Raw genomic sequence first — 27,372 nt, forward strand, 5'->3', positions numbered from 1 at the left:
TACCAAAGATAAACTAAAAGTACCTTTCAAATCAAGGAATTTAACCATAAAGATGGTTTTATGGAGTTTTGTAGAGAAGCAGACTAAGACCCAGTTGGGCTTATTCTTTTCAAAACAAGCTAATGTGCAAGCCGGGATGCTAGTGCTGTGCTATGTATTATGGACCATTAAAGTCAATTGTATACTTCTCTTTAGAGAAACGTGGTGACCTTTGTGGTAGTTTGAACCTAAGTGGGCCCAAAAAGCTCAGGGAATAGCACTATTAGGAGGTGTGGCTTTGTTGGAGTAGGTATGGCTTTGTTGGAAGAAGTATGTCCTTTTGGGGGTGGGCTTTGAGATCTCATATGCTCAAACCATGCCTAGTATCTCAGTTTACTTTCTGTTGCTTACAAGATGTAGAACTCTCTAGTACCATGTCTACTTACACACTGCCATGTCCCACCATGTTGATAATGGACTGAACCTCTGGTCTGTAAACCACCAAATTAAATGTTTTTGTTTATAAGAGTTGCTATGGTCATGGTGTCTTTTCATAGCAATAGAAACCCTGACTAAGATGTAAGTTGGTACTAGGAACTGGGGTATTGCTGTGATAGGACTGACCACAGCCTTTGTTTGAAGAAATATGGACCTTGGGACTGGATTAGAAAAGCAGGCAGATCTCTGGGAGTTCGAGGCCAGCCTGGTTTACAAGAGCTAGTTCCGGGACAGGCGCCAAAACTACAGAGAAACCCTGTCTCGAAAAATCAAAAAAAAAAAAAATTAAAGAAAAGCAGTTGAATTCTTTAAGTGCTGCTTAATGGGTCATCCTATTAGGGACATTGAAGACAGTGGTCTGAGTGTGATTTGAACAGTAGGTGCCTGGCTCAAAAGGTTTCAGAGGAGAAGATTGCATGTGGCCTTAGACACTCACTTATCTTTTGATATTTTGGTGAATGTGACTGCTTTTTGCCCTTGTCCGAAGACTCTGCCTGAGGCTAAAGTGAGAGATTTTGATTAATTCTATTGACAGATGAGATCTCAAAGCAGCCTAGTATAGACTCTGTTATGTGGTTGTTGGTAACTCTAACGAAGATTTATAATGAAAAGGAACAAATTGAGCAGGGTAAACTAAAAATGTGAAATCTGAGGAGAAAAGGAGCAACCAGGAAGGGGAATGGAGCTAAGTTATGTGTTCTAAGGAGATGAACAGATTAGGAAATGGAATAAAGGGAGTGTTGACCTCAGGGCATATCCCACTCAGCTAAATTTCCAATTTGTGAAATGGAATTAAAGAAAAGCTTAGAGCACAATGTGGTGACACATGCCTTTAATCCCAGCACTCAGAGGCTGGCCTGGTCTACAGAGCAAATTCCAGAATAACCAAGCTTAGGCAGTGAAGGTAGCTATCGAAAAACAGAAAGCTGGTGAAGATGTGATTGAAAGATCTCTGAGTTTAGGGCCATCCTGGTCTACAGAGCAAGTCCCAGGACAACCAACCTTAGGCAGTGAAGGAAACCACTGAAAACAGAAAGCTGATGAAGATGTTTTTGAACAACGGGGTCATGTTCTAGACACAGCAAGCAGCAGAACTTGGCATCTTTGGCCATGTTGTTCTGGCTTTAGAGTCAAGGATAGAAGAAAGAGGTTGTGGAATTTGCCTCTGTGCCTAAGGAAAGCTGCTGAGGTCAGGTATGTGTTAGGGGTGTCGCTGAATGGAGGCCCAGAAAGGCCATCGTGTGAAGCTGTGTAGTTAAAGCCTGGATTGCCTTGGAGACCCCAAGATGTTAGAGATGCCAGAGTCATGGGATACCTGCTGAGGAAAGCTGCTAACGGAGTGGCACCAGCCCAAGAGAAAGAAGTGTGTTACAGTCAACCAAGTTGAAAGGAATTGGAGAGCTGAAGAGCGCTTTGACATTGGATGTGGAGATGCAGAGTTTGGAGTTTGCCAAGTTGGTTTTTGGTTCAGTATTTTCTCATGCTCTCTTCCCTATGTTTTAGAATAGTGATGTATATCATGTGCCATTATATGTTGGAAGTGTGTGATCTGCTTTTTGGTTTTGATTTTACAGGGGATTACAGTTAAGAGATTGATTGTATGAATCTCAGAAGAGACTTTGAACTTTAGACTTTTAAATAAGTTTGAGACTGTTGCAGACTATGGAGATTTTTGAAGTTAGACTGAATGCATTTTTGCATTTGGTATAGCTACAAACCTTTGGGGACCAGGAAGGTAGAATGTGGTGGTTTGAAAGAAAATGTCTCCCAAAGGGAATGGCACTGTTGGGAGGTGTGGCTTTGTTGGAGTAGGATGGCCTTGTTGGAGGAAGTGTCTCTCTGTGAAGGTGGGTTTTGAGGTTTCACATAAGCTCAAGCCACACCCAGTATCTCAATTCACTTCTTGTTTCCTGTAAGATGTAGGCTCAGCTCCTCCAACACCATGTCTTCCTGCAGGCTGCTATGTCCTGCTATGATGATAATAAATTAAACTTCTGAACCTGTAAGCCACCCCAATTATGTTTTCCTTTGTAAGAGTTGCTGTGGTCATAGTGTCTCCTCACAGCAGCAATAGCAATCCTAACTAGGATAGCCTTGGTGGGAGGAGATGATTGTGACCAAATGATTGAAGGTTGCCGTTAAGGAGAAAGCAACTCCTTTTTTTTGTCCATTAATTTACAGGACACATAGTAGCGACTATTTTGATCCAAGGGTAGATAGATGAATGCTAACCTCCTTTCCTGTGAAGAAAGTTCTATAAACAGAAGACAGCAGTACTATGAGACGAGTGCTACTGTCTGCAAACTGTAGCCCCACAGGCCGAGGCCTGATTGTACTCTCTGGGAGTACCAATTCTAAAAGTGCTTATTCTCCATATTTATTTAATTTAGTTGTTCTCAGAAAGAGCCTTGTGACATATCCTCCTGGAAACTCTAGGGCTTTCTGCTTTAACCTCCCAAGTGCTGAGATTATTATGGTGCTCTGGCTGTAACCCAGGGCTTTAGCAAATCCTTTACTGCTGAGCTACAGCCACCACCATTTGAAATTTTTTAAAAGATTTATTTATTTATTATGTATACAATGTTGTGCCTGTATGTCTGCCTGCAGGCCAGAAGAGGGCACCAGATTTCATTACAGATGACTGTGAGCCACCATATGGTTGCTGGGAATTGAACTCAGGACCTTGGGAAGAAGGAGCAGTGCTCTTAACCACTGAGTCATCTCTCCAGCCCCACCATTTGAATTTTTAAAAGACTGTGAAAACAATGTACATGTGACAGTTCATATGTTACCAATAAGCCTAAAATATTTATCCTTTGACTTTTGGTCAAAAATGCTTGCTAACTTGTAGAAGTTAAAATGAGGACATATAAAATATAAGACACTGCATTAAATCAATATAAGATCTTTAAAAAGGTAAACTGATTGGTGGTGGTGCATGCCATTAATCCCAGCACTTGGGAGGCAGAGGCAAGTGAATCTCTGAGTTCGAGGCCAGCCTGATCTACAGAGTAAGTTCCAGGATAGCCAGGGCTGTTACATAGAGAAACCCTGTCTTGAAAAACAAAACAAAAAGTAATATACCAGCAACAGAAAATAAGTTCTGTCGGCCGGAGAGATGCTTAGAGGTTAAGAGCACTGGCTGCTCTTCCAGAGGTCCAGAGTTCAATTCCCAGCAACTACATGGTGGCTCACAACCATCTTTAATAAGATCTGGTGCCCTCTTCTGTTGTACAGACATACATGCAGGCAGAATACCATATACATAACAAATCTGTAGTGTAATGTTTAAAAAAAAAAGTAAGTTCTCTTATGGCAAGATGTCAAGGAAAATTCTGTAATAGAAAGATTTTAGCATTGAATGAGAGACTATACAATGCAATTTTTTGTGTCCTAATGTGTTGTATATGTAGCTGCAGTTTTACCTTTACAGTATGTTGCTGGGCGCTAATGTCTTCCTTGGGGGAGGGGGTGAAAAGGCCCAACATGGAACACAAACTCTGGGAGTCAGGTGGAAGACTTATAGCATACTCATTTATTTAACAATGGGGAAAAACTTATAACCTTCCCAGCAACCAGGTGTTCTGATTCAGTTGACATTTCATGCTCGTCTCTCATTGGCTAGACATGATCAGGACCTCTGACAGTTCCAGGCAGAATCCCCCTCCCCACCCATGCTGGTTCCTTTTGACCTGGTAGGCCTTAACTTTCTACAACAGTAGGACATGCCATTCCTGCTAGTCTGTCCTTCATGGATGCTGTCATCATGGTATTAGGCTTTCATCTAATAACAGTCTGTCCACACGTAGGGAAACAGTTGAGCAGTATGAAGAAGGCATTGCCAGTTTGCTATATAGTCTTCCTGTCTCTTATACACATATACATGGCATGCTTGAAAATTAACTGTTTAATTCTCGTCTGCTCCCTTAGGAAATGCAGTTTCCTACTTACCTGACTTAGCTCTCAAACTCCACTCATGTGTTTTTAAATATTTGTGGAGTTGTTCACGTGGTGCTTATAACTTATTACTGATTTCTTGGCTATATGTCAATATTTATGATAATAATGATTTCTGTAAGTTCTGGAACTTGGTTAGGAATAACTGATTTTTAATTTTACTATTTATTTTTCATATTATTTTATGTGTAGGGTGTTTTGCTTGCATGTATGTTTGTGTACCACCCTAGTGACAGAGAATGTCAGATTCCCTGGGACTGGATTTACAGATGATTGTAAGGTGCCATGTGGGTGCTGGGAATCAAATTTAGGTCCTCTGGATAACAGCAGCCAGTGCTCTTAACTACTAAGTGATGTGGGAGGGTTGGAGAGATGGCTCAGAGGTTAAGAGCACTGGCTGCTCTTCCACAGGTCCTTAGTTCAATTCCCAGCAACCACATGGTGGCACACAACCATCTGTAATGAGATCTGGTGCCCTCTTCTGGTGTGCAGGCATGCAGGCAGGCAGAAAACTGTATGCATAATAAATAAATAAAAATCTCTAAGTGATGTGGGAGTGATTTCTTTCTAATCTGTTGCTTTCGTTGGTTAATTAATAAAGAAACTGCCCTTTGATAGGCCAACCCTTAGGTGGGTGGAGTAAACAGAACAGAATGCTGGGAGAAAGAAATCGAGTCAGGGAGTCGCCATGGTTCTCCCACTCCAGACAGATGCAGGTTAAGATCTTTCCTGGTAAGCGCACCTTGTGGTGCTACATAGATTATTAGAAATGGGTTAAGAGGCTGAAACTAATGGGCCAGGCAGTGTTTAAAAGAATACAGTTTCCATGTAATTATTTCGGGTAAAGCTAGCCGTGCGGGCGGCCGGGTGCCGGGAAAGTAGCCCGCCGCTCCTAACACAACAACTAAGCCATCTCTCCAGCCCCAGATAATTAATTTTTAAAAAGATTACCAGATCCTTTAAATGCTCATTGACCTAGTTAATTGAAAATAATTTTTTGTACCCACTAAAGTTCTTTATTAGCCTCAGATTCTTTTTCAAAACTTTGTTGATTCTTTCAGGGATGAAAATCATCTGCTTTGAAGGTTTCAAAATGATTTTCTAACTCAGTGCCAAAGATGAACCATATTAAATTTTCTCTGATGTTAAAAAGTTTCATGTGTTTGTGTTTCCAATGTATGCTGTGCATGTGCATGCCAGAGGACAGCTTCGGGTATTGTTCCTTTAGGAGCTAGTCATTTTCTCTTTTGAGACAGGGTCACTCACTGGCTGCCCTGTGATTTTTACCTCTCCAGTCCTGGAACTGGTAGTATGCAACACCATGCCTAACTTTTTTATATAGCTTCATGGAGTTGACCCCAGGTTTTTATGCTTGAACAGAAAGCTTTTACTGACTAAAATTTTATTTTGAAAGTTATTACCCATTTCATATTTTTAACCAATTCACTAAATAGTTTTAATTGGAATCCTACTAAGAGCAGCTGATGCTTCACTTGTCACTGAGGATCTATCTGTGATAAAGCAGCTTTGTGGAGTTTGAGAGGAACCAAGCCAGTGTGCAGAATCCAGAGCCCCAAGTCAGGACTATAACACCACTGTGAACAAAAAACCCTTTGTGGGAGTTCCAGGGTGGAGTCCTCACTGTGTCCATAGTTGAAATCAGCCTTTAATCCCAGCACTCAGGAGGCAGAGGCAGGTGGATCTCTATGAGTTTGAGGCCAGTCTACAAGAGCTAGTTCTAGGACAGGGTCCAAAGCTACAGATAAACCCTGTCTCAAAACACCAAAAATAGGGCTGGAGAGATGGCTCAGCGGTTAAGAGCATTGCTTGCTCTTCCAAAGGTCCTGAGTTCAATTCCCGGCAACCACATGGTGGTTCATAACCATCTGTAATGAGGTCTGGTGTCCTCTTCTGGCCTGCAGGCATACACACAGACAGAATATTGTATATATAAATATTTTTAAAAAACCCAAAAAATATAGTAAAAAAAACCCATAGTTGAAATCAAGAAAGTGTGCTGTAGTAGTAATTAGTTCATGTTGAAAAAGAGGTATAGTTTTAGCAACACATCACTAAAGCCAATTTTAGTAAACTGTTTTAGAAATAAACAGTATTTCTGTTTATTTCTAATGAATTTTGCATGAATATTTACTTTTTGTTTTATAATTGTATAAATGCTATAGGAAATAAGGATTTTATACTAGTTTATGTATTTAGTGACATAAGAATTACTTAAGCACTTGGGAGGAAAAGGCAGAGGCAGGAGGATCTCTGAGTTTGAGGCCATCCTAATCTATATGGAGGATTCCAGGATAGCCAAGTGCTTATATAGAGAGACCTGTCTCAAAAAACCAGAAATAGTATTCCCTGAACCAACAACTACTACTTAATTAGTTAAGATGGAAGGAAACCGTGGTGTTTTTTTCTTTAAAGCAAGTTCTCAAACTCTTGAGGTAATACCTATTTTATATATTTCAGAACCAGGACTCCAAAGAACATTTGTGTTTGTGATATCTTCTCATAGTAGAGCTTAAACAGAAAATTTAAGAAATGTTTATTTAAAACTGGCCACACTTGTAGTAATATGGGCGGCGGGGCTGCGTCCCCAACATCCCAGCCGCCTGCCCGGCTAGCTTATGCCCCGAAATAATTACACAGACACTGTATTCATTTAAACACCGCTTGGCTCATTTCTACCTAGCCTCTTCTAGGCTAACTCTCGCACCTGGACTAGCCCATTTCTTATCATCTGTATAGCACCGGTCTTACCGGGAAGATTCTAGTCTAAGTCCATCCTGGGTCGGAGCTTCATTGCGTGTGTCTGCCCGGGAGCAGGGCATGGCGTCTCTCCTGAAGGTGTCTGCTCCCTAGAGGAGAGCTGTCGAGTCTGCCCTCACACACTGTTACTTACATATTAACATCATACATAGTTTTATAGAGAACTATAAATGTTTTTTTAGAAGGGGGGCCTTGTTTTGATATTGAATATAATTTTGATCCTCATCACCGAGACCCTTGGATTACACTCTGATATAATGGTATAAGTTTTTATGTTACTTAAGATTGAGGGGCCAGTAAGATGACTAAGTAGGCAGAGGTATCTGCTGCCTAACTGGATGATCTGAGTTTGACCTGGGACCCACATAATGGAAGGAGGGAAATGATTACTGCAGTTGTCTCCTGATTGCCACTTGAGCACCATTGCATGCTTACATCTACCCACCCACCTTACTACTCACACAGAGTAGAGATGCAATAAAAGAGACACTCTTTAATTGTTTTATATATATTTAATATATATAGTATAGTAATTTGCAGAGAAGTTGGAATGCAGGCACTTAACCTTACAAATGAAGAGATTATTTAATAATATTAAATTTTGTAATCATATTTCCTTACCTGTATGTATAGTAAATGGTACTTAATCTTCAAAGTTGTCTTGGAGTAAATGAAATACTGTGTGCTAAATGATTGGGCTTTTACAGGTTCTGTAGATGGTTGCTGCTGTTGTTATATTATTGTAATGATTGTAGCATCTTCCAGGTGGTAGCATGGTTAGACGCTTAAGTATTGAATGAATACACCGAACACTGCACTTCTTGATTGCTCAGCTTTTTTACGTTTGAAACTTTGCAGTCATCCAGGATAATTTTACTACTCCTGATTTGCCTTTGCTGACATGTTTAACACAAGACCAGGAATTTGAGCCTGATTCCTTGCTCCAACAAAGTGAACTAGAATTTGCACCTTTGAGGTAGGGTGATTCATTTTTTGCCTTCTAAACTTTCTACTCATACTATAAGTTGTTATTAGTATTAATGGTTTCAGGCTAAAGTGGGATTTGGAGTAGGGGCTAGATATTCTTATCACCTTCTTGGTATTAAATTGGTGCAGTGTTTTGCATGCAGAGATATACTAGGTGACTATAGTTCATTTAGAGGTACGTATGATTTTGTATGTCCCTTTAGGCATGCTTTAGACATACTCAGTACCCTGTGTTTCCTTATTCTAAATCTCTGTGTATGCTGCCACTGTCCTTCCTCTCCATTCTACCTTAATTATGCAAAGGAAGCAGCCATTTCTAGGATACTAATTTCTCTGCACTTTCATTTTGCTCAGCTGTTATTGAATTAGTCTTGTTAGCTTTCTTTATACTATGTACAAATATCAAGTAAGATTTTTACAAAAACATTTCAAATTGATATCTTTTAGAACATTTAAAATGGGAGGACATTCTATAATTCTTCAAAATATACTTGGAATTGTCCAAGGCTTTGTTTTCTGTTAGAATGAATGAAAATTCTACCTTAAACTCAAAACTCTAGATGTTTATTAAACCCTGTCATTATACTGTATATTATTTTAGAATCACAGTTGCATAGTTCTCTCTTCACGTTAGATTATCAAAGTGATGAAGCTTTGTTGTATTTTGGGAGTAGACCATAAGCGCAATAACCTGACCAGTAAGCAGAGGAATACAAGTTAGATGAATATTAATTCATAATAGATAACATGTATTTAAAACCATAAACTTTTTAAAATGCTATTTTAAACTTTTTTGTTTGTTGAAATTGATTATTTTAGGAGGATGTCAAGGCAATATTGGGTTCACTCATTAATTGCAAACTTTTATTTCATCTTTAACTGCCTTGTAGGAATTAAAGATTAGAACTTTTATTTTTGGTTTTTTGAGACAGGGATCCTTTGTGTAGCTTTGGGTGTCCTGAAACTGACCAGGCTGCCCTCAAACTCTGCTTCCCAAGTGCTAGGATTAAAGATATGCATCACCACCGCCCAGAATGTCAACAGAGACTGCACTTTTATTTCCTGGGCACCCAGGTCCAAATAATCACACAAACTATATTAATTATAAGTTGCTTGGCCTATTAGCTCAAACTTACTATTTTTTTAAAGAAAGTTATTATGCATACAATATTCTGCCATGTCAGAAGAAGGCGCCAGACCTCATTACAGATGGTTGGTGAGCCACCATGTTGCTGGGAATTGAACTCAAGACCTCTGGAAGAGCAGCCAGTTCTCTTAACCTCTGAGTCAGGCTTATTATTAACTAGCTCTTATAACTTAAATTAAGCCGCTTATTATTAACTAGCTCTTATAACTTAAATTAAGCCATATGTTTTTGTCTATGTTTTGTCTATGTTTAGCCACATGGCTTGGTACCTTTTCTCAGTGAGGCATTCTTGTAGAAGGAGCTGTGGGCAGGCCTTCTTTTCGTCCCGCATGATTCCTGCAGGGTTAGCTTTGCCCGAAAATAACAACACACAACTTGTATTCATTTAAACACTGCCTGGCCCATTAGTGCTAGCCTCTTCTTGGTTAACTCTCACATCTTGACTAACCCATTTCTAATAATCTGTGTAGCACCACGAAGTGGTGGCTTACCGGGAAAGATTCAGCATGTCTGCTCTGGCAGCTGCCTCAGAGAGGAGAGGCATGGCAATTGCCTCACTTCCCTCTTCCTCCCAGCATTCTGTTCTGTCTACTCCACCCACCTAAGAGCTGGCCTATCAAATGGCCAAGGCAGTTTCTTTATTAACCAATGAAATCAACACAAAACAGAAGACCCTCCCACATCATTTCCCCTTTTTCTGTTTAAACAAAAAAAAAGAAGGCTTTAACTTTAACATAGCAAAATTACATATAACAAAACAGTTATCAAGTAAGAATTACAGTTACAATATTTATATCTATTTTATCTTTTATCATAACAAAGGAAAACAACTATAACTATCTATCTATTCTTCAACTCCATCAAAGACTCCAAAAGGATATAATATTACCTAAGTAAACAAGAAATAAGCAACTTCAAAACTCTAGAAATTTGGACAGTCACCCAAATTTCCTCTGTATTGTTGGGACATCCATCTTCGGCCTACAGGCCCATAGTATCCAGAGACATTTCCAAGAAGCAGGAAATTCAAAGACAATTCAGTCACTTTCTGCTGTGTCCTGCAGAATGTCTCGCAGACTCTTTCATAAATCAGGAGCCCTGAAAGGCCATCTCACCTTTAGGCAAGTTTAGCAGTCCTCTCTCTGCGGGTTCTCTGTGTCCAGTTTATGCAACAGTCCAGACAAGAGCAGTTTCTTGCCCAAATGGCTATCAAACTCCATAAAGAGCCTCTTCAATGTCCATCTTCCTCTTGAAGTAGATTGGTGCTGCCAGGAGCAGACGTGTCTTGTTGTCCTGAAAATCCCTAAGTTATTAAGACATTAAATGCCAAATTCTGTAGTCCATGAAAGATATGAAGAATGCCTATCTGAAATATATCTATGCACATCTAGAAAATCTAACTAACATGACTACAAGCTTGACTATTACTGATGATTATCCATTAACAACCTATATACATTACATTTTTACATGAATTACACAATCACAATACCTTAGTCAAGGGCAGAAATACATATATATATATATATATATATATATATATATATATATATATATATATATATATAACAAAATTGACCTTAAATTTATATCAATAAACCAAGATTTATACCAATGCAAATTATCCATATCTATATTATATCCCCCTTTAAATGTAAAAGAACATTTATAAACAATATTTGGAAATATGGGCACAGTTTTTTCTCTCCAAACTGCTTTGTGCTGAATGGGGGCACTGTTACTCAGATCTTTCATGGTATAACCTGTTTGCTAGGTTCATCTCAGTTGGCAGTTGAGCAAAGTAATTTTTTTGAGGGTGTTCACAGCAACGTTTCAGGAGGGTGTGGTCTATCATACCATATTGGGATAGAAGCAATCCATAGGGTCTCATTGTCTGCGAAAACAAAAGAAGGACTTTTCCAAAGCATCATAACCTTAGATCCAAATTTTGAAGTCAAGGTATTTTCAAAATATCTATCTTGGATTAGTTCAGCAGCATTTATAAACAAATATCTTTTAGCAGCTGTTGCTCCTTTCTCAACATTCAAACAATTCAAAGAGAGCATAATAGCATACAGTATCAATATTCTCTGTGTATTTCCATCTTTGTGCAGCTTTATTTTAACCTCTTTTTTTTTTTATTTTTGCTTTTACTTTTTGAGACAAGTTTTTTATATATCTTTGTCCTGGAATAACTCTGTAGACCAGGCTGTCCTTGAACTCATAGAGGTACTTCCATCTTTGCCTCCTCAGTGCTGGGATTAAAGATGTGTGCTACCACACCTAGAAGTCACAGAGGTCAATCTACCTCTGCCTCCCAAGTGTTGGGATTAAAGGTGTGTACTACCATACCCAACTACTCTCTTTCTTTCTTTTTCTTTTTCTTTTTTTACTTTAAGAACTTTTTTAGCCTGCATATATTTTTAACACACTGTAAATCATTTAGACGTTTTCTTTGACTTTGAATCTTTCTTTTACTGTATGTCTCTTTTTTGACCACATGAGTCTTTAATTTACCAAGCAATATTGGTAGGACTAAAGCTGTGGCTTTGGCGGCTGGATCCAGCCCATTCCTTAGCTTTCCAGCCTCATGGTGGAGATACCAGCTGTAGCCATTTTTATTGCCACAACTCTCTGGCGTTTCAAGGTCCCTGCCGGCAAACAAGCTGCAGCATTCTGCTCACAGACCACACTCAGTCGGACTGCCTGTCTGAAAGAGTCAGAGTTTGCCCTGGCAGTATGGACCATAACGCCAGCATTTTAAAACAGCACAACTTTTTCCTTGCTACGGCTGAAAACAAACAAGCATGCAGTCAGCTTTTATCAACACCATTTAAGTGTTTCGTGGCAGGACCTCTTAAGAGCTGCAGGGTTTTGCAGCTAAAGCTGAGTCAGGAAGCCTCTCTTAGATGAGAGCGCTTGCTTGCCTATAGCAAGCAGAGCAGACCCGAGAAATTGCTGCTACCACGAAAACATGCTTTATTCTTTCCCAAGCTTTCTCAGGCTTTCAGTGGATTCAGTTATCCATGTTGGGCAGCCACATTCTCATCTTGTTTTCTTTACATCTGGCTGGTAACTGACTGTAGCCTTCTCTTCCCAGAATTTTCTTAGTCTGGTCACCCCACCTGTACTTCCTGAAACTAATATGAATGACAAATCTTTACAGTGTATAAGAGCATTATCCCCCAGCATAGCAAAAATGCAGTTTCAAGTAAACCTAATTTTAGTGACACCAAGTTTGTGTTTTTTGTTAGTATTTGAAAATTAAAGTATTAAGGAGCTAATAATTTCTTTATAACTTTGTATTTTCAGAGAGATTCCTGATAAGTCGGAAGATTCTGAATGGCTTTCTCGGCCGTCAGAAGTTAGAGAAGCTTTATTCCAGGCCACCTCAGAAACATCTTCAGACTTAGTTAACAGTTGCCTTAGTATATCTCAACATCCACTTACAAGTAGCACAACTTTTGGGTCTCAGCGCTCTCTTTTCCCGTCTGAACAAGAGAATAATGGAGAGAATGCACCACCTAATGCTCCTGATGAACTGAAAGGCCCCAATGGTTCTGATCACTATGATGCCTTGCTTTCATATATGTCATGGCAGACAGAAAAGGATACTCAGCAACCAGAAGGCAAATTGGCTGATAAAGACCAGGTTTCCTCTTCAACTTTTTCTGATATTAGTGATGAAAGCATAACTGCTAGAAGAATCAATGACTTTGACTCAGCTTGTTCACATGCTCAGTATTGGAAACAGGAAATCTTACAGCAGTCAGAAGCATGTCTACCCCGTACGGACCAGGCTTCCTTCCCATGCAAAATTACTCCTCCTAATAAAATGTCATATTCTTTCCTGCGATGCATGTTGGAAAGAGCTAAAGGGGCTCCCTTAACCTCTGTTAACCATCTTGAGAATGTTTGTTTAAGGTCTCCATCTGAGGATAAAATCAGTCCAAAGATGGATTCTTTGGGGGGCTTTGAAGGAAATGAAGATAAGAAGAAAACATTACCTCCATTTTTTAAGCAAAAGGAGATTAGAAATATTTTGCCGTCACCTCAGGTGCATGCCAAATCTCCAGAGGTAAAGTATATTGGGTTGGCTGCCGTCCTTGATAGTCATGAACAAGTTTCAGAAGCACATATACTCTCTAGAGGACTTGAAATCTCCAAACTAGAGGCTTCTGGTGGCCCCCTTCGAACAGTTAAAGCCAACTTGGATGAGACATCAGAACAACCGTATTTTCAAGAGGAAAGAAACCAAAAGGCAGCTTCTACTTTTGGTGAGAAAAATGTTGATGCTACTGAAAATGTAGCCTTTGAGGCAGTTATTGCCTCAATTGAGCCTTCCAAGCAAGAGAGTCCTATAAATGAAATCCAAATCAACATCAATAAGCCATTAGCAGATGACAGCCGTGAGAGAGAACCCCCCAAACCAGATCTTTCCCCATTAAATTATAGTGATGAAAACTCTTTCATGGATAAGCTTAAGGATCCAAAATACCAGTCTACTCCTGGGGTGTTGGAACCAGCAGCTTCAAAACCATTGTTGCACAAAGAAGATGATGGTGGTAGCTCCCTATCTCGGGATCCAGATTTAAAGTCACCCCCTAATGCTCCTCAGAACATGCTCAGTAAGCCTCTTTCTGTCATTCCAGAGCTTAAGTCATTTTCTTTAAGAGAAAAAGCTTACAACTGGGTTGTTGGTCTTGGGGAAACAGTCACCTTCATTTCAGTATGATATAAACAATCTTGACCTTACAGAGAAGGTAGGATCTTCAAACATTATTTTTGCAATGAAAGTATCAACTTATGAATCTTGGATTTTACAAGATTTAAAGCAGCAGACCTTTGAAGAAGTTGCAGATTCCTCAGATTATAATTTGGGTAAGGCTGTATCTGCTGCTGTGTGGAGCAGCTTTTTAGTAAATTTGACAGCACATGAGATGCATGTCCCTCTTTGCTTTAACTTTGACTGGTGATGCATCACTGATTCTAGTGAGCTAAGGAAACTGAAGAAGGCTAAGGTGAAATTCCTTGGCCTGGGGAGCTGAGTCCAGTTTCATTGTATATACATTTGTGCAACATGACTTTTTTTTTTTTTTTAAATAGATGGCCTACAGGAGAAGGCTGAGTCTGGCATTGTTACTCTGCATGGTGATGATGAGTACTCCAACCTATATAAAACTGCTGGTGTACACAGTGAAAGAATTTCTGAACTGCAAAGAGAGGTAAGATATACAATGAAGTGATAGTTGTAGAAATGTGGCCTTTTTCAGTACTGATTCAGGAAATGGTGTTTGTTTTTTACTTTTTACAATTTCCCAGACATGGGACCTACAAGGCTTAACTGGTGAGTACTTGGAGCTTGCAGATTTAGAGAAAATGCTTGATGATCTTTGCGACAGCTCCTTGTTTTGGCTACCTACTTCACAACTATCATCTGAGGAGAGCCATTTTGACAAGTCTGTAAGTTACTCTACTTGACCTATTTTATGGATAGGTAAAGGAATATTTTAGTTGAAAAGAAAATGATAATGAAAGTAAAAAGGCTCATTTATCTTTTGATAGCAATTCTGACTCACAATGTGGTCTTCATTTCATACCCAGGAATATGATCTAAATGTTGACAAAATGTTTTTTTCATAGACCATGACACTAAACAAGTTTGTTATTTATTTTTTTGGTTTGTTTGTTTTGGTTTTTGCCAACAGGATATCTTTGTATAGCCTTGGCTTTTCTCCTGGTACTACTCTGTAGACCAGTCTGGCCTTGGACTCACAGAGATCTGTCTGCTGCCTCTCAAGTGCTGGAATTAAAGGTGTGTGCCACCACTGCCTGACTTCATTTCATGAATTCTGTGATGTCTTAGAAAAGGACATCTTTTGGAGTTCTAGACTTTTTAATTTTTATTTTTTTTTTAAATTTTGAGACAAGGTATCTATGTGTAGTCCTGCTGCCCTGGAGTGTGTTGTGTAGGTCAGGCTAGCCTTGATCTCAGGAGAGCTCCTTTCGATGCTTCCTAAGTGCTAGGATTGAAGGCGTCTACCACCATACTTGGTCCTCCAGGCTTTCTGTCTTGAAGTATCTTTTTTGTATTGGGTCAACAAGAATCTTTGGAACATGTGAAAACTGAACACATTCATGAGGACATTCAATTGTGCTGTCTCTCTGGTCTTTAATGTGCTAGCTTGAGATACTCAAGTATTTCTGTTTAGAAGTTCTTGAAAATTTTGACTTCTGGCATTTAAGAAAATCTCAAGCATCATTGTTTCCCTGGGAAGAATACTGCAGTGCTTAGAATCCAAATTAGTCCATCTTTCTGAAAGGCTCTAACTCTGCCTCCTTCTATGAACTGCATAAACTTGTACACATCTTCCCCACATCTGTTTATGCCCCTATTATGGTACCTGTACTGAAAAATGGTGACTCTAGGGACTTTTTAAAATGCTTTATAAGACTTCATTTGTTTGGATCTTTGGACCATCTTGTCTTTAATATTCCTTGAGTCCTACCCTTGTTTGTGTGATGCTGTCAGGCCAACCTGGGTCTCACTTGTGATGTGTCCTTGTATCTCATTCAGGTTTAGAAGTTGGTTTGAGAACATGAGTGAGCAAAGATAGCATGAAGAGTTTTGCTTTTATGTATAGGTTGTTGACTATGTAAGAGAGTTTCGTGGGGTCGATTTTGTTTTCTTTAGTATTTTAGAGTAGGCATTTATGATGAGAGTGGGGATATAATGACTGACACTCTTCTCAGGTGCAGTGCCAAGAGCATCACAGGTACATAGTAGTCCACTTAGTCTGTCCTCAGACTGGGTTAGTGTGGATTATTTTCATCCACACTTTACAATGAATACTTCTAGGATTGTGACTCAATGTACAAGGATATCAGTAGGGAAGTAACTACTTTATGATGAACAGCCTTTGACCTGTTACCCTCTCTTCTCAAGAGGTCTAGTTTTCTAGCTAGCAGGTGTGGTGAACACCTTTAATACCAACACTCTCCCTCTAGTAGCTCTCTTTTGGGAAAGTCCTGTACCTTGCAAAGAGAAATACAACAGTGTCAGGAAGCATATTTCAGTCATAACTAATGAGAACAGGAGTAGGATAGGGAGCTGCTAGAGATGCCAGAAAACAGACTGAAATACAGAGTGGCTGCCTAGGTCAACTAAATAATACATAACCCAAAATATAAGTTCTGAAAAGCTCAAAAGTTTAAGTAAAGAATCCTGCTCCTAAAGATTGATTTTAGTATAGCTTGTGGGAGAAAGGCAGAGTAAGAAGTCGGGAAAGAGACAGATGAATACAAGAGATTTAATAAAGGGAGAAAAATTATTATAGCCTTAACTTTAATAAAAAAGTACTATTATCACATCTTCAAACATAAAGAGCTATTAGAGCAGGTAATACCAAAGAAAATACATATAGCTTTGTAGCCTGTTGGCTATAGCCAAGTGAAGAGAAAATAATGTGGAATGAAAACAATGAGAAGTATTTAATAGACCCAGAGACCCGAGGCATTGTATGAAAATGAGCAAAATGAAAGCAAAAATGTTAAGATTTATTTCCCATTTTTTAAATCTGCATGTGTGCTGTTGGGTAATGAACTCAGGGCCTTGGGCATGCTACAAAAGTGTTTTTTTTTCACTAAGGAAGGTCTTCAGCCCCTTAATTATCATTATTTTTTTAATTTATCTTTGTTTGTTTATGTATATATGTTCATTCCATGAATACAAGTAGCTGCCTGAGAACTGAAAATCCAACAAACAAAAACATGATAATTAATGTATGCAGTAATTCCTGCACATGACAGGTGGAGACAGGAGGATCAGAAGTTAAAAGCCAGCCTCAGCTATGTAGGGAAGCATTTGAGGTCAAACTGCATGAACTCTTGCCCTGGATGGATGGATGGATGGATGGATGGATGGATGGATGGATGGATGGATAGATGGATGGACAGATAGATAGATCCCATCTCCAGATAAGTAAATAAATAGATAATAAATGAAATCATGCTTATGTTTATTTTTGTATTCTGTTCTGAGATGGCATGACTAGACTAATCTTTTATAAACCAAATAGCACTGTATATTTTTACCTAAGTATCCTATGAATTCCATGGAAATTATGCATGTTTATGCCTTTGTGTGTGTGTGTTTTGTTTGTTTGTTTCTTTATCTCTGACTGTCCTGGAACTTGCTTTGTAGACCAGGCTGGCCTTGAACTCACAGAGATCCGCCTGCCTCTGCCTCCCTGAATGCTAGGATTAAAGTTGTGCACCACCACCGCCAGGCACATGTTTATGCTTTAATGCCACTAGTTAGTGATAATGTGATATTCTGTACGGCACCATCAGTGGTGTCTTCACCAAGCAAAATGTGATATGTATATGAATTCAATTGACTTGAGAATATGAGTGTCACCTTGTTACTAAACTGGCCCAGATCTCACTGTTAGCTTCCGCTGGCATCAAACTTGTCATCCTTTTGCCTCAGTCTTCCTTCTGAGATTTCAGGCCTATGCCACCACACCTGGAAAGAATATGATTGTAAGTGATTGGTAAAACTCCCCAGTGTGTTGGTTTGGGGAGATAGGTTATGGAGTACTTGTTCTATTAAAGATGTACTTTATTTTGTGTATAGATGTTTTCCCTTCACATGTATATAGTGCCCTTGGAAACGAGAAGAGGGTATTGCATCCTTAGAGACTGGAGTCAGACAGTTGTGAGATGTCATGGGTGCTAGGAATTGAACTCAGATCCTCTAAAAGAGCAGCCGGTGCTCTTAACTGCTGCAACATCTCTCCAGCTCAGCTTGTTCTTGAAGAAGACCCGAGTTCTATTTCCAGTATCCACATGGTGACTCATAACTGTAACTCTAGTTCCAGGGGATCCAATAACTTCCTTTGAACTCTGTATGAGATGCACACATATATATGCAGGATAAACACTCAAATATGTAAAATGAAATTAAAGTTAAAAAGATTAAAATAAAATTATTGAACCTCTTAAGTGTTCATTTAATGAAGTTTGTTTTTTAGCCAAGTTAAGTGTCAAATTAATAGAATCTTTTGTTTTGTTTTTTAACGTTTCTTTTCTAATTTCATAGGTAGACCATTCTAATTTGGACATTAGCCAGCCTTTTCCATCTCCATTATCTTCATTTGTTCCTCAAGAACCAACCAGTGAGTCAAAATATCTTTCTCCCAATCTCAGAATGTTGAGGGTATCTCTTGACACTCAACCAACAGCTCTTACACGGTCAACAGGTATGTATCTAGAAATTGTCGACACTATATGTCCTCCTTATCTAGTTTATGAATATTATCTTGCCATGCCTTTCTAGCAGTTTAGATGGATTAAGGGGTGCCTAGTATTACTGTGATAACACCTTGGTCATCTTACAACTCTCAGGTCTACTTCATAACTAAGGGAAGCCAGGGCAGGAACTCAAGGCAGGAACTGAAGCAGAAGCAACAGAGGAAATGCTGCTTAAAGGCTTGTTCCATTTGTTTTCTTGCATATCCAGAACCACCTGCACAGTGGTTAGCATCATCCATAATGGGCTAGGCGTTTCCTTCCCACATCAGTCATTAATCAAGAAAATGCCCCACAGTTGGCGTACAAGCAGAACTTATGGAGGCATTTTCTCAGTTGAGATTTTTCTCCTTTCAGATCACTGTAACTTGGGATAAGTTGGCAAAAAAAATTAACCTACACACTATATAATTGGTAAACAGTATTTTTATCTATACCTGTAAGAGTATGAGGAAGATATTTGAATAAGTAGACCAAATTGTGAGCCCATCTAATTGGTTGAGACCTGGATTGAACAAAAAGGCACACTGGGGTACCATTTTCCTGCCTTGGATATCAGAAAACCAGGTTATTTACCTTTAGGCAATTTCTCAGCCCTTACACTTGGACTGAGTAACACTTTTGGCATCATTGACTTTGAGGCTTTTGTGCACTGGATAAGTAATACCATCAGCTTCCTTAGGCTATTATCATAGAATCATTGTCTCCAATGTCAATTTACTTCTGAGAATTATCTTCCAATCTTTTTTTTTATTTAGTCATTTTCATCCAGTTTTCCTTTCAATGTAAATTCTGTTTCCTTTTCTTTTTTTCTTTTTTCCATATTCTTTTTTTTGAGACTAGGTCTCACTATGTAGCTCTGCCTGTCTGGAACTCACTGTGGTGACCAGCCTGGTCTTGAACTCACAGAGGTCTGCGTGCCTCTACCTTAAGCTCTGGGATTTAAGGTGTATACCTGGAAAATTCTAAGTTTTCCACTCTGTTTTCTTTCTCCCTATATTCAGTTTGGCTTTCCCTTCTAGCTCTATTCTATTCTGCCATAGAATATATTTATTCATCAACCAATAAAAGCAACATATATACACAGTGTACAGAAGGACATCCCATAGCATCTTCTCTTTTCTGTCTAATTAAAAAGGAAGGTTTTAACTCTAATATTGTAATATAGCAAAACAGGTATCAAGAATTACAGTTGTAATTATTTATTCTTTATATTTGGCAAAATTAAAGAAAATACGCTATCATCTATTCTTTGTAAGTTTTAAGTTTTATATCTAATTTATTGTCATAACTAAGGAAAACTATAACTATCTAGTCTTGAACTCTCTCAAAGACCCCAGAAGGATATAATATTACCTGTTACGGCATAAACGAACAGCGAACAGAATTAGCCAGGCAAGCTCAATATCAGCTTTAATAAGGGGAGAACTTACAAAACCAAGGTTCCAATGAAGAGCAGGAAACAAAAGGGACAAATAAGCGCACATGGATGGTTTTATAAGCTTTTGGGGGCCCTGGGGCAAACACCCTCCCAAACCAGGTAATTGTTTGAGATTTCCTTCAATTACCTAAATAAACAAGAGGTGTATTGTAAGCAACTTAAAACTCTAGAAATGGCAGAAATATCCGACTGCCAGGTCACCCAAAGTTCTGTAATGTTGGGTCATCCATCTTTAGCCTATAGGGTAATATAGTAACTTCACTTTTTTTTTTTTTAAATTTTCGAGACAGGGTTTCTCCATAGCTTTTGGTTCCTGTCCTGGAACTAGCTCTTGTAGACCAGGCTGGCCTCGAACTCACGGAGATCCGCCTACCTCTGCCTTCCGAGTGCTGGGATTAAAGGCGTGTGCCACCACCGCCCGGCGTAACTTCACTTTTTAGTGAAGCAGGAAATTTGAAATTTGCTCAACCTGTATTGACAGTATCAGTGGCTTTCTTTTGTGTCCTGCAGAATGTCTGGTGATTTCTTTTGTGAAGCAGGAACTGTAAAGGACTATCCTGCCTTATTTTTACGAAGTTTAGTAGTCATTTTCCTGTGGGTCCTACATGTCCAGTTTATACAGCATACAGTCAAGCAGTTCAGGCAAGAGCTGTTTCTTGCCCAAATGGCTAGCCTTGCCATATTGAAAGCAAATTCTGTAAGGAGTTTTCTTTATGCCCATCTTCCTCTTAAAGTAATTAATGCCGTCAGGAGCAGACATGTGTCACTGTTGAGAGAAGTCTTAAGTTCTTAAAACATTTTTAATGCTATATTCTGTGGGTCTTTGATGTGTTTGAAGATTACCTATCCATCTGAAATATATCTCTGCATATCTAGAAAATCTAACTAACATGACTATAAATTTGACTATTATAGATGACTATTTGTATTTAACTATATATTACCTTTTTAAATGAGCTGTGTAAACATAATACCTTAACAAGAGTAGAAATATACATATATTGTAAGAAAAATTGACCTTAAATTTGTATCAGTAAACCAAAATCCATTCCAATATAAAGTATTGTTAGACTAACAGTTGTTTTTGGATTAAAGTAGATTCAATAATCTACCTTTTTAAATCATTTCTATATCATATCCCCCTTTTTTCTTTAGAAAGATATTGACTATGATCATTAACCATTTGTAACTAACAGCCTTTAACAAACATTTATAAACAATATTTTGGGAATTTGGACGTAGTTCTCTCTTTTTTCTTTTTTTTTTAAAGATATATTTATTTATTATGTATTCAGCGTTCTGCTTGCATGAACATGTACATACCAGGAAAGGGCACCAAATCTCACTATAGATGGTTGTGAGCCACCATGTGGGTGCTGGGAATTGAACTCAGGACCTCTGAGCCATCTCTCTAGCCCCTTGGACGTAGTTTTCTATACTACTTAGTGACTATGGGCACTGGTAATCTTATTGGGATACTGAGAAAATTTAGAATTATAGTTAAATCTTGGCTGTAGTAGTCTGTGAGGCTGTATAGTCTCAGCCAGTTGTCTTGAAGTTGTTCTGGATGTTGGGTCACCTGGGTCATTGCTCCCTTGGAGACCAGGGCTCTTACTTGATCAAAGCATATTAATCTGGGAGGAATCCATAGCTTCTGATCTTTTAAACAGAACTCTATTCCAAAGCAACATATCCTTAGACCCAAATTTTGAAGTTTTCAAAATACCTTTATGTTGGTTTAGCTTAGCAGCCCTTACAATCAAATGTCTCTCTGCAGTTAGCTCATTAACAGTCAGAAAATTCAAAGAAAGCACAATAGTATACATAATCTAGACTGCCTGTGCATTTTTCATTTTAACATGGTTTATTATAATTTTTTATTACTTTATTTTCTTCTTAAGAACCTCAGTTTATTATCTTTATTCTTTTAATCTATGACTCTGTCTACCCTTTATCTTTTCTCTCCCAAGCCTATGCATATTTATCACATTGTGACCCTTTTAGAGGGCTTTTTGTCTGAATCTGCCTTTATTGTGTATCTGTAATTATTTTCTGATCACTGCTTTAAATTGGTAAGTGGGCATGGCTAAGACCAAAGTGGCTGCTTTGGCTCTTGGTTCTACCCTGCTCAACTTTTCAACATGGCAGAGGTACCCAGGCGTGTCACACTTAACCTTCCCAACACTGGGAAGCAGTACTAAGTAGTATACAGCTGTGCTCTTAGACCTTTGGCTGTGTTCTCAAGCCTGCAGGCAGTGGCTGGGAGAAGCTTTTTTGTCCTGAAGCCAGTGAGAGACTGAGGGAGTCTGCCATGCTGCTTAGGTCATGGTGGTTGACAGCTGGCTCCATTTCGTGGGCAACTGTCCAGAGATGCATCTCTGTACAATGCATCTCTGTATTGTAATGGCATGAGTGACTAGGAAGCCCAGTGAAGCTGTTTCGTCTGTGCATTTAGAACCCCTTTACAGCTTTTTTAGGTCTCTTGTGGATCCGTGCTAGACAGTGGGTGCCATTTATATCTGGAGGTTTCTTGTCCTGCCTGGTCCTGCACCACTTTTAAAATAATCATTCTGAGGCTTAATATTAATTGCATACTGTTTGGTGTTGTATTTGGAGCAGCAGGGCTGGGCTACGTCCCGCCACCCGACCGCCCGCATGGCTAGCTTTACCCGAAATAATTACACGGAAACTGTATTCTTTTAAACACTGCCTGGCCCATTAGCTCTAGCCTCTTATTGGCTAGCTCTTACATATTGAGCTAACCCATTTCTAATAATCTGTGTGGCCCACAAGGTGGCTTACCAGAGAAGATCTTAACCTGTGTCTGTCTGGAGTGGGAGCATCATGGCGACTCCCTGATTCAGCTTCTTTCTCCCAGCATTCTGTTCTGTTTTCTCCGCCTACCTAAGGGTTGGCCTATCAAATGGGCCTAGGCAGTTTCTTTATTAATAAGAAATCACTCCCACATCAGTTTGGTCTATTAGCAGATTTACTGTTAACTAGTTCTTACAACTTAAATTAACCCATTTCTATCAGTTTATATTTTACCACGATGTTCGAGGCTTGTTACCTCATACCTTCCTTCTCAGGCAGCTGCTGGTGTCTCCTTCGACTCCACCTTCTTTCTCCCTGTATTCAGTTTTACTTTCCCTTCTAGCTATATTCTACCCTGCCATAGGCCAAAGCAGCTTTATTCATTAATCAATTAAAACAACACACATTCACAGTGTACAGAAGGACATCCCACATCATACCACCTCCCTCAACAGATAATACTGCTTTCTTCTTCAAAATGATCTCCCATGCTCTTCTGTATAATATTATCCACACTTCTCTTGAGCTCAGTTGCTATTCCCTTTAAGTCATGAAAAGTGTTCCTCTGTGAACATTGGAATTCATTATGATTGGAATGATTGTGTCTCCTGAAATGTTCACACTGAAATTCTTACTTGTTTAGTGATAGTATTAGGAAATGGAACCTTTGGTAGGGAATGAGATCACAAGGACTCTTAGTGCCAATTAAAGTAAGGACCTTGGAATGATCCCTTGTCACCTTCTTTGAATATGAACACAGTACAATGGCGTCCTCTATTTGTAAGATGCCCTTGCCAAACCTTAAATCTACAAGCACCATCATCTAAGATTTTCTTCTTCCTTTCTTTGTGAAAATGGACAGTCATTCCAAGTCCTTAAGTGTTGGACCAGAAAGGTCTCCTTAAATGTTCACATAGATGATACCACTAAAGTAGAACTTTTAAAGAAAATATAGTTAGAAACTATCATTTGCTGGGCAGACTGGTCAGATTGCTTCAGAAATTCAGTTGTCTCTGTCTCTTTGGTGCCTGCTGGACTTTAGGGGACAGGTTTTGAGAGTTGGTCTCTCTTTCCATTATGGGTTCTGGGAATTGAACTCAGGTTACCAGGCTTGTATGGTAAACACTCTCTACCTGCTGAATCATCTCACTAAGTCCTACTTCTTAAGTATATGATCATATTGTGTGCAAACAGGAGTACTTTGACTTCTTTTTCTTGTCTATTTGTACCTCTTTTATTTTTGTCTTATTATTATAGGCAAGACTTCATAAGACTTCAAATAATATATTTAATCAGATTGGAAAGGGTAGATACCCTTAGACTTACAGTTTTTTTCCCATTTAGGAAAATTATATTGAGATGTTTCTTTTGTTTCTAGTTTCTTCATGGCTTTCATTATTAAGGGTTGTTGGACTTTGATAGAGGTATTTTCTATATCTGTTGAGATGGTTGTATGATTTCTGAGTCTATTTATGCTTATTGACTTACATAATGCATAATCATTCTTCCATTCCCTGGAATGACTCTTAACTTGGTCATTCATGGTAAATGATCATTATAATGTGTTATTGAATTTAGTTTTGCAAGTATTTTACTGGGATTTTAAGTGTCCGGGTTTTTCTGGTTTACTGGTCTATAATTTTCCTTTTTGTGGATCCTCATACATCATTGTTATCAGGGTAATACTGGCTTCATAAAATGAATTTGGTAGTGTTTTTTCCTTTTCTATTATATGAAATACTTTGAGGACCTTTAATGTTCTTTAAAGGTCTAGTAAGGGCTGGAGAGATGACTTAATGTTTAAAGAGCATTGACTGTTCTTCTGGAGGACCTGGGTTTGATTCTCAGTAACTACATGGTAGCTAACAACATCTGTAACTCCAGTTCATACCAGTTCACATTTTCTTCTGACCTCTGCAGATACTGCATGTATGTGGTGCATATGTGTGTTGTGTGTGTGTGTATCAATAAATAATGTTAAAAAAAAAAGCTTTGGTAGAGAGCCAGAGAGATGATTTGTAGGCAAAAGCACTTGTTATACAAACATGGGGTTTGATCCCTAGAGAGACTGACTTTTGAATGTTGTCTTCTGACTTCTAAACACAATGTTACACTGGTGTCTTAGTCATTGTTTTATGGCTGTGAAGAGACACCATGACCAAGGCAAGTCTTATAAAGGGAAGTATTTAGCTGGGAGTTTGCTTATACTTTCAGAGGTTTAGTCTATTATCATGATGGGGAGCATGACATTGCATAGACTGTGGTTGGAGTAGTATCTGAGACCCTTATATTCTGACCCACAGGCAGAGATAGAGAACCCAGGTCTGGCAAGACCTGTTGAAACCCAGTGACACACTTCCTCTAACACAGCCACATCTCCTAATCCTCCTAATCCTTTCAAAGAGTTCCACTCCCTCGTGATTAAGCGTTCTAATATATGAGCTTATGGGGACCATTCTTGTTTAACCATCTCAGCTAGTGTTTGTGTGTGCGCAACACACTAAGAAAATATTCAGAGTTTTAGAAAAGGTCCAGTAGAATTCAGCAAATGACACCATTTGGGCCTGGATGTTTTTAGTTCATTTTTTTAATAAAAGCTACTGTTGGTTGTAGATCTGTTTAAGTTATTTATATCTTGGTTTAATTTTTGTAGTTCGCATTTATGGTGGTTTGATGGAACTGTTTGGGAAGGATTAGGAGGTGTGGCTTTGTTGGAGGAGGTGTGTTACTGTGAGTGGGCTTTGAGGTTTCAAAAATCCACAGTATTCTCAGTTAGCTCTCTCTCTGCCTGGTGGTTGTATGTCAGGATGTAAGGTCTACTGCTCTGGGATCATACACCTCCTTGTCTGCCTGCCATCTACCATGTTAGTAGCCGTGATGGTCATGGGCTCACCCTTTGAAATTGTAAGCCTCAAATTAAATGCTTTCTTTTATAGGTTGCCTTTGTCACTGTATTTCCATGACAATAAAAAAGTAACTAAGACAATATGTACTTAGAAATTTATCTGATTTTAGATTTTCCAGTTTATTGCCATATGAGTTTTCATATTGGTATACCTTAATGATCTTCTGAATTTTATTGTTATCTGTTATAATATTGCCCATTTTTATCTTTAATTTTACTAATTTGGGTCTTCTTTCTTTCAGCTGGTTTGGCTAAGGATTTGCTAACCTTATTTTGTTAGAGAACCACTTCTTTGTTTCGTTGACTCCCCGTTCTTTGTGTTTCCATTTCAATAGTTTCTATTCTGATCCTTATTTTTGTTTACTGATTTCACATTTGGCTTGTTCTTATTTTTCTATTTCAAAGCTCTGACTTTAGATATTGGTATGTATAGCTATAAGTTCCTTCTCAGAACTGCTTCATTGTTTCTCATAGGATTTTGGTTTTGCTTTAATTCCAGTGCTTAAAAAATTCTCTCCTGATTTCTTTGACCCATTCATCATCAGTGGTGTGTTGTTCATATTTTCTGTAGTTTCTCTTGTTAGTTTCTTGCTTTATTCTGCTGTGATCAGATGGAATATAAGAATTATTTTAATTTTCATGTAATTGTTAAGACTTGCTTTGCTAAAGTATGGTCTGTTTTTGGAAACAGTCCCAGGCTACTAAGAAGCTGGGTGGGATGTTCTGTGAAGTCTCTTAAAGTTCATTTCACTGTTGTTTGGTTAACTCTTTTTTTTTATTCCAACACCATGCTATTGGTGCGAGTGATGTGAACCCACTATTACCGTGTTGAGTTATTGTGTCAGAATTATGATAATGAGGGATATCATTTTTTTGGTTTTGTTGTTTATCAGATTTGGTCCTTTCATTTGAAAAAGTTACTCATCTAACAGATCTTATTTTTACTTTGTGACCTTATGAATGTGTTTTTCTCTCCTTAGTGTATAGGAGTTCTTCAAGAATCTTCTTCAGTGCTGGCTTAATCGTGGCCATGAACTCCTTTACTTTATGTTTACCATAGAACGTTTCTCTTTATTCATGAAGGACAGCATTGCTGGTTATAGTGAGCTTCACATCTAGGCTGTTAAAATTTCTTGTGACAAATGTGCTATTACTTTGTTAGTTTTGCCCTTATGTGACTGGCACGTCTTTGTAGCTTTCAATATTTTTTCTTTGATCTATATACTTAATGATTTAACTACAGTATGTCATGTCAACGTTCCTTTTCTGTCTTGTCTGTTTGGTGTTCTAAATGCCTCTTGTTTCTATCTGGATGACTACCTCTTTCTCTAGGAGAGATTTTCTTTCTTTTTTTTTCATTGAATACATTTTTTTCTGCCTTTAGATTGTACTTTTTCTGTGCCCATGATTTGTTAGTTTAGTCTTTCAGTAGTCTCATATGTACTGTTTATACTTTTTTTTTATTTTTATTATTGTCTGAATGTGCTCCTTCATTTACCTTGTCTTCAAGCCCCGATCCATTCCTTTGGTGTGAATTTCCAGTGAATTTGATTG

General features: G+C 38.6%; 1 protein-coding gene across 4 annotated transcripts in view; it reads left to right on the forward strand.

The window, feature by feature from the left end:
• Nucleotides 1-27,372, forward strand: part of Alms1 (ALMS1 centrosome and basal body associated protein) — a 127,689-nt gene that overhangs the window by 17,302 nt on the left and 83,015 nt on the right. For 3 of the 4 annotated variants that reach the window (XM_075983694.1, XM_075983696.1, XM_075983695.1), the window contains 4 exons: nucleotides 8,071-8,188; nucleotides 12,659-13,974; nucleotides 14,453-14,571; nucleotides 18,450-18,609. In XM_075983694.1, the coding sequence (XP_075839809.1) occupies nucleotides 8,071-8,188; nucleotides 12,659-13,974; nucleotides 14,453-14,571; nucleotides 18,450-18,609 (1,713 nt within the window). The remainder of the gene's footprint in view (nucleotides 1-8,070; nucleotides 8,189-12,658; nucleotides 13,975-14,452; nucleotides 14,572-18,449; nucleotides 18,610-27,372) is intronic. The other variant, XM_075983697.1, reaches the window with a different exon arrangement.

The sequence above is a fragment of the Microtus pennsylvanicus genome, chromosome 8 (assembly GCF_037038515.1).
Source record: "Microtus pennsylvanicus isolate mMicPen1 chromosome 8, mMicPen1.hap1, whole genome shotgun sequence".
Lineage (NCBI taxonomy): Eukaryota > Metazoa > Chordata > Mammalia > Rodentia > Cricetidae > Microtus > Microtus pennsylvanicus.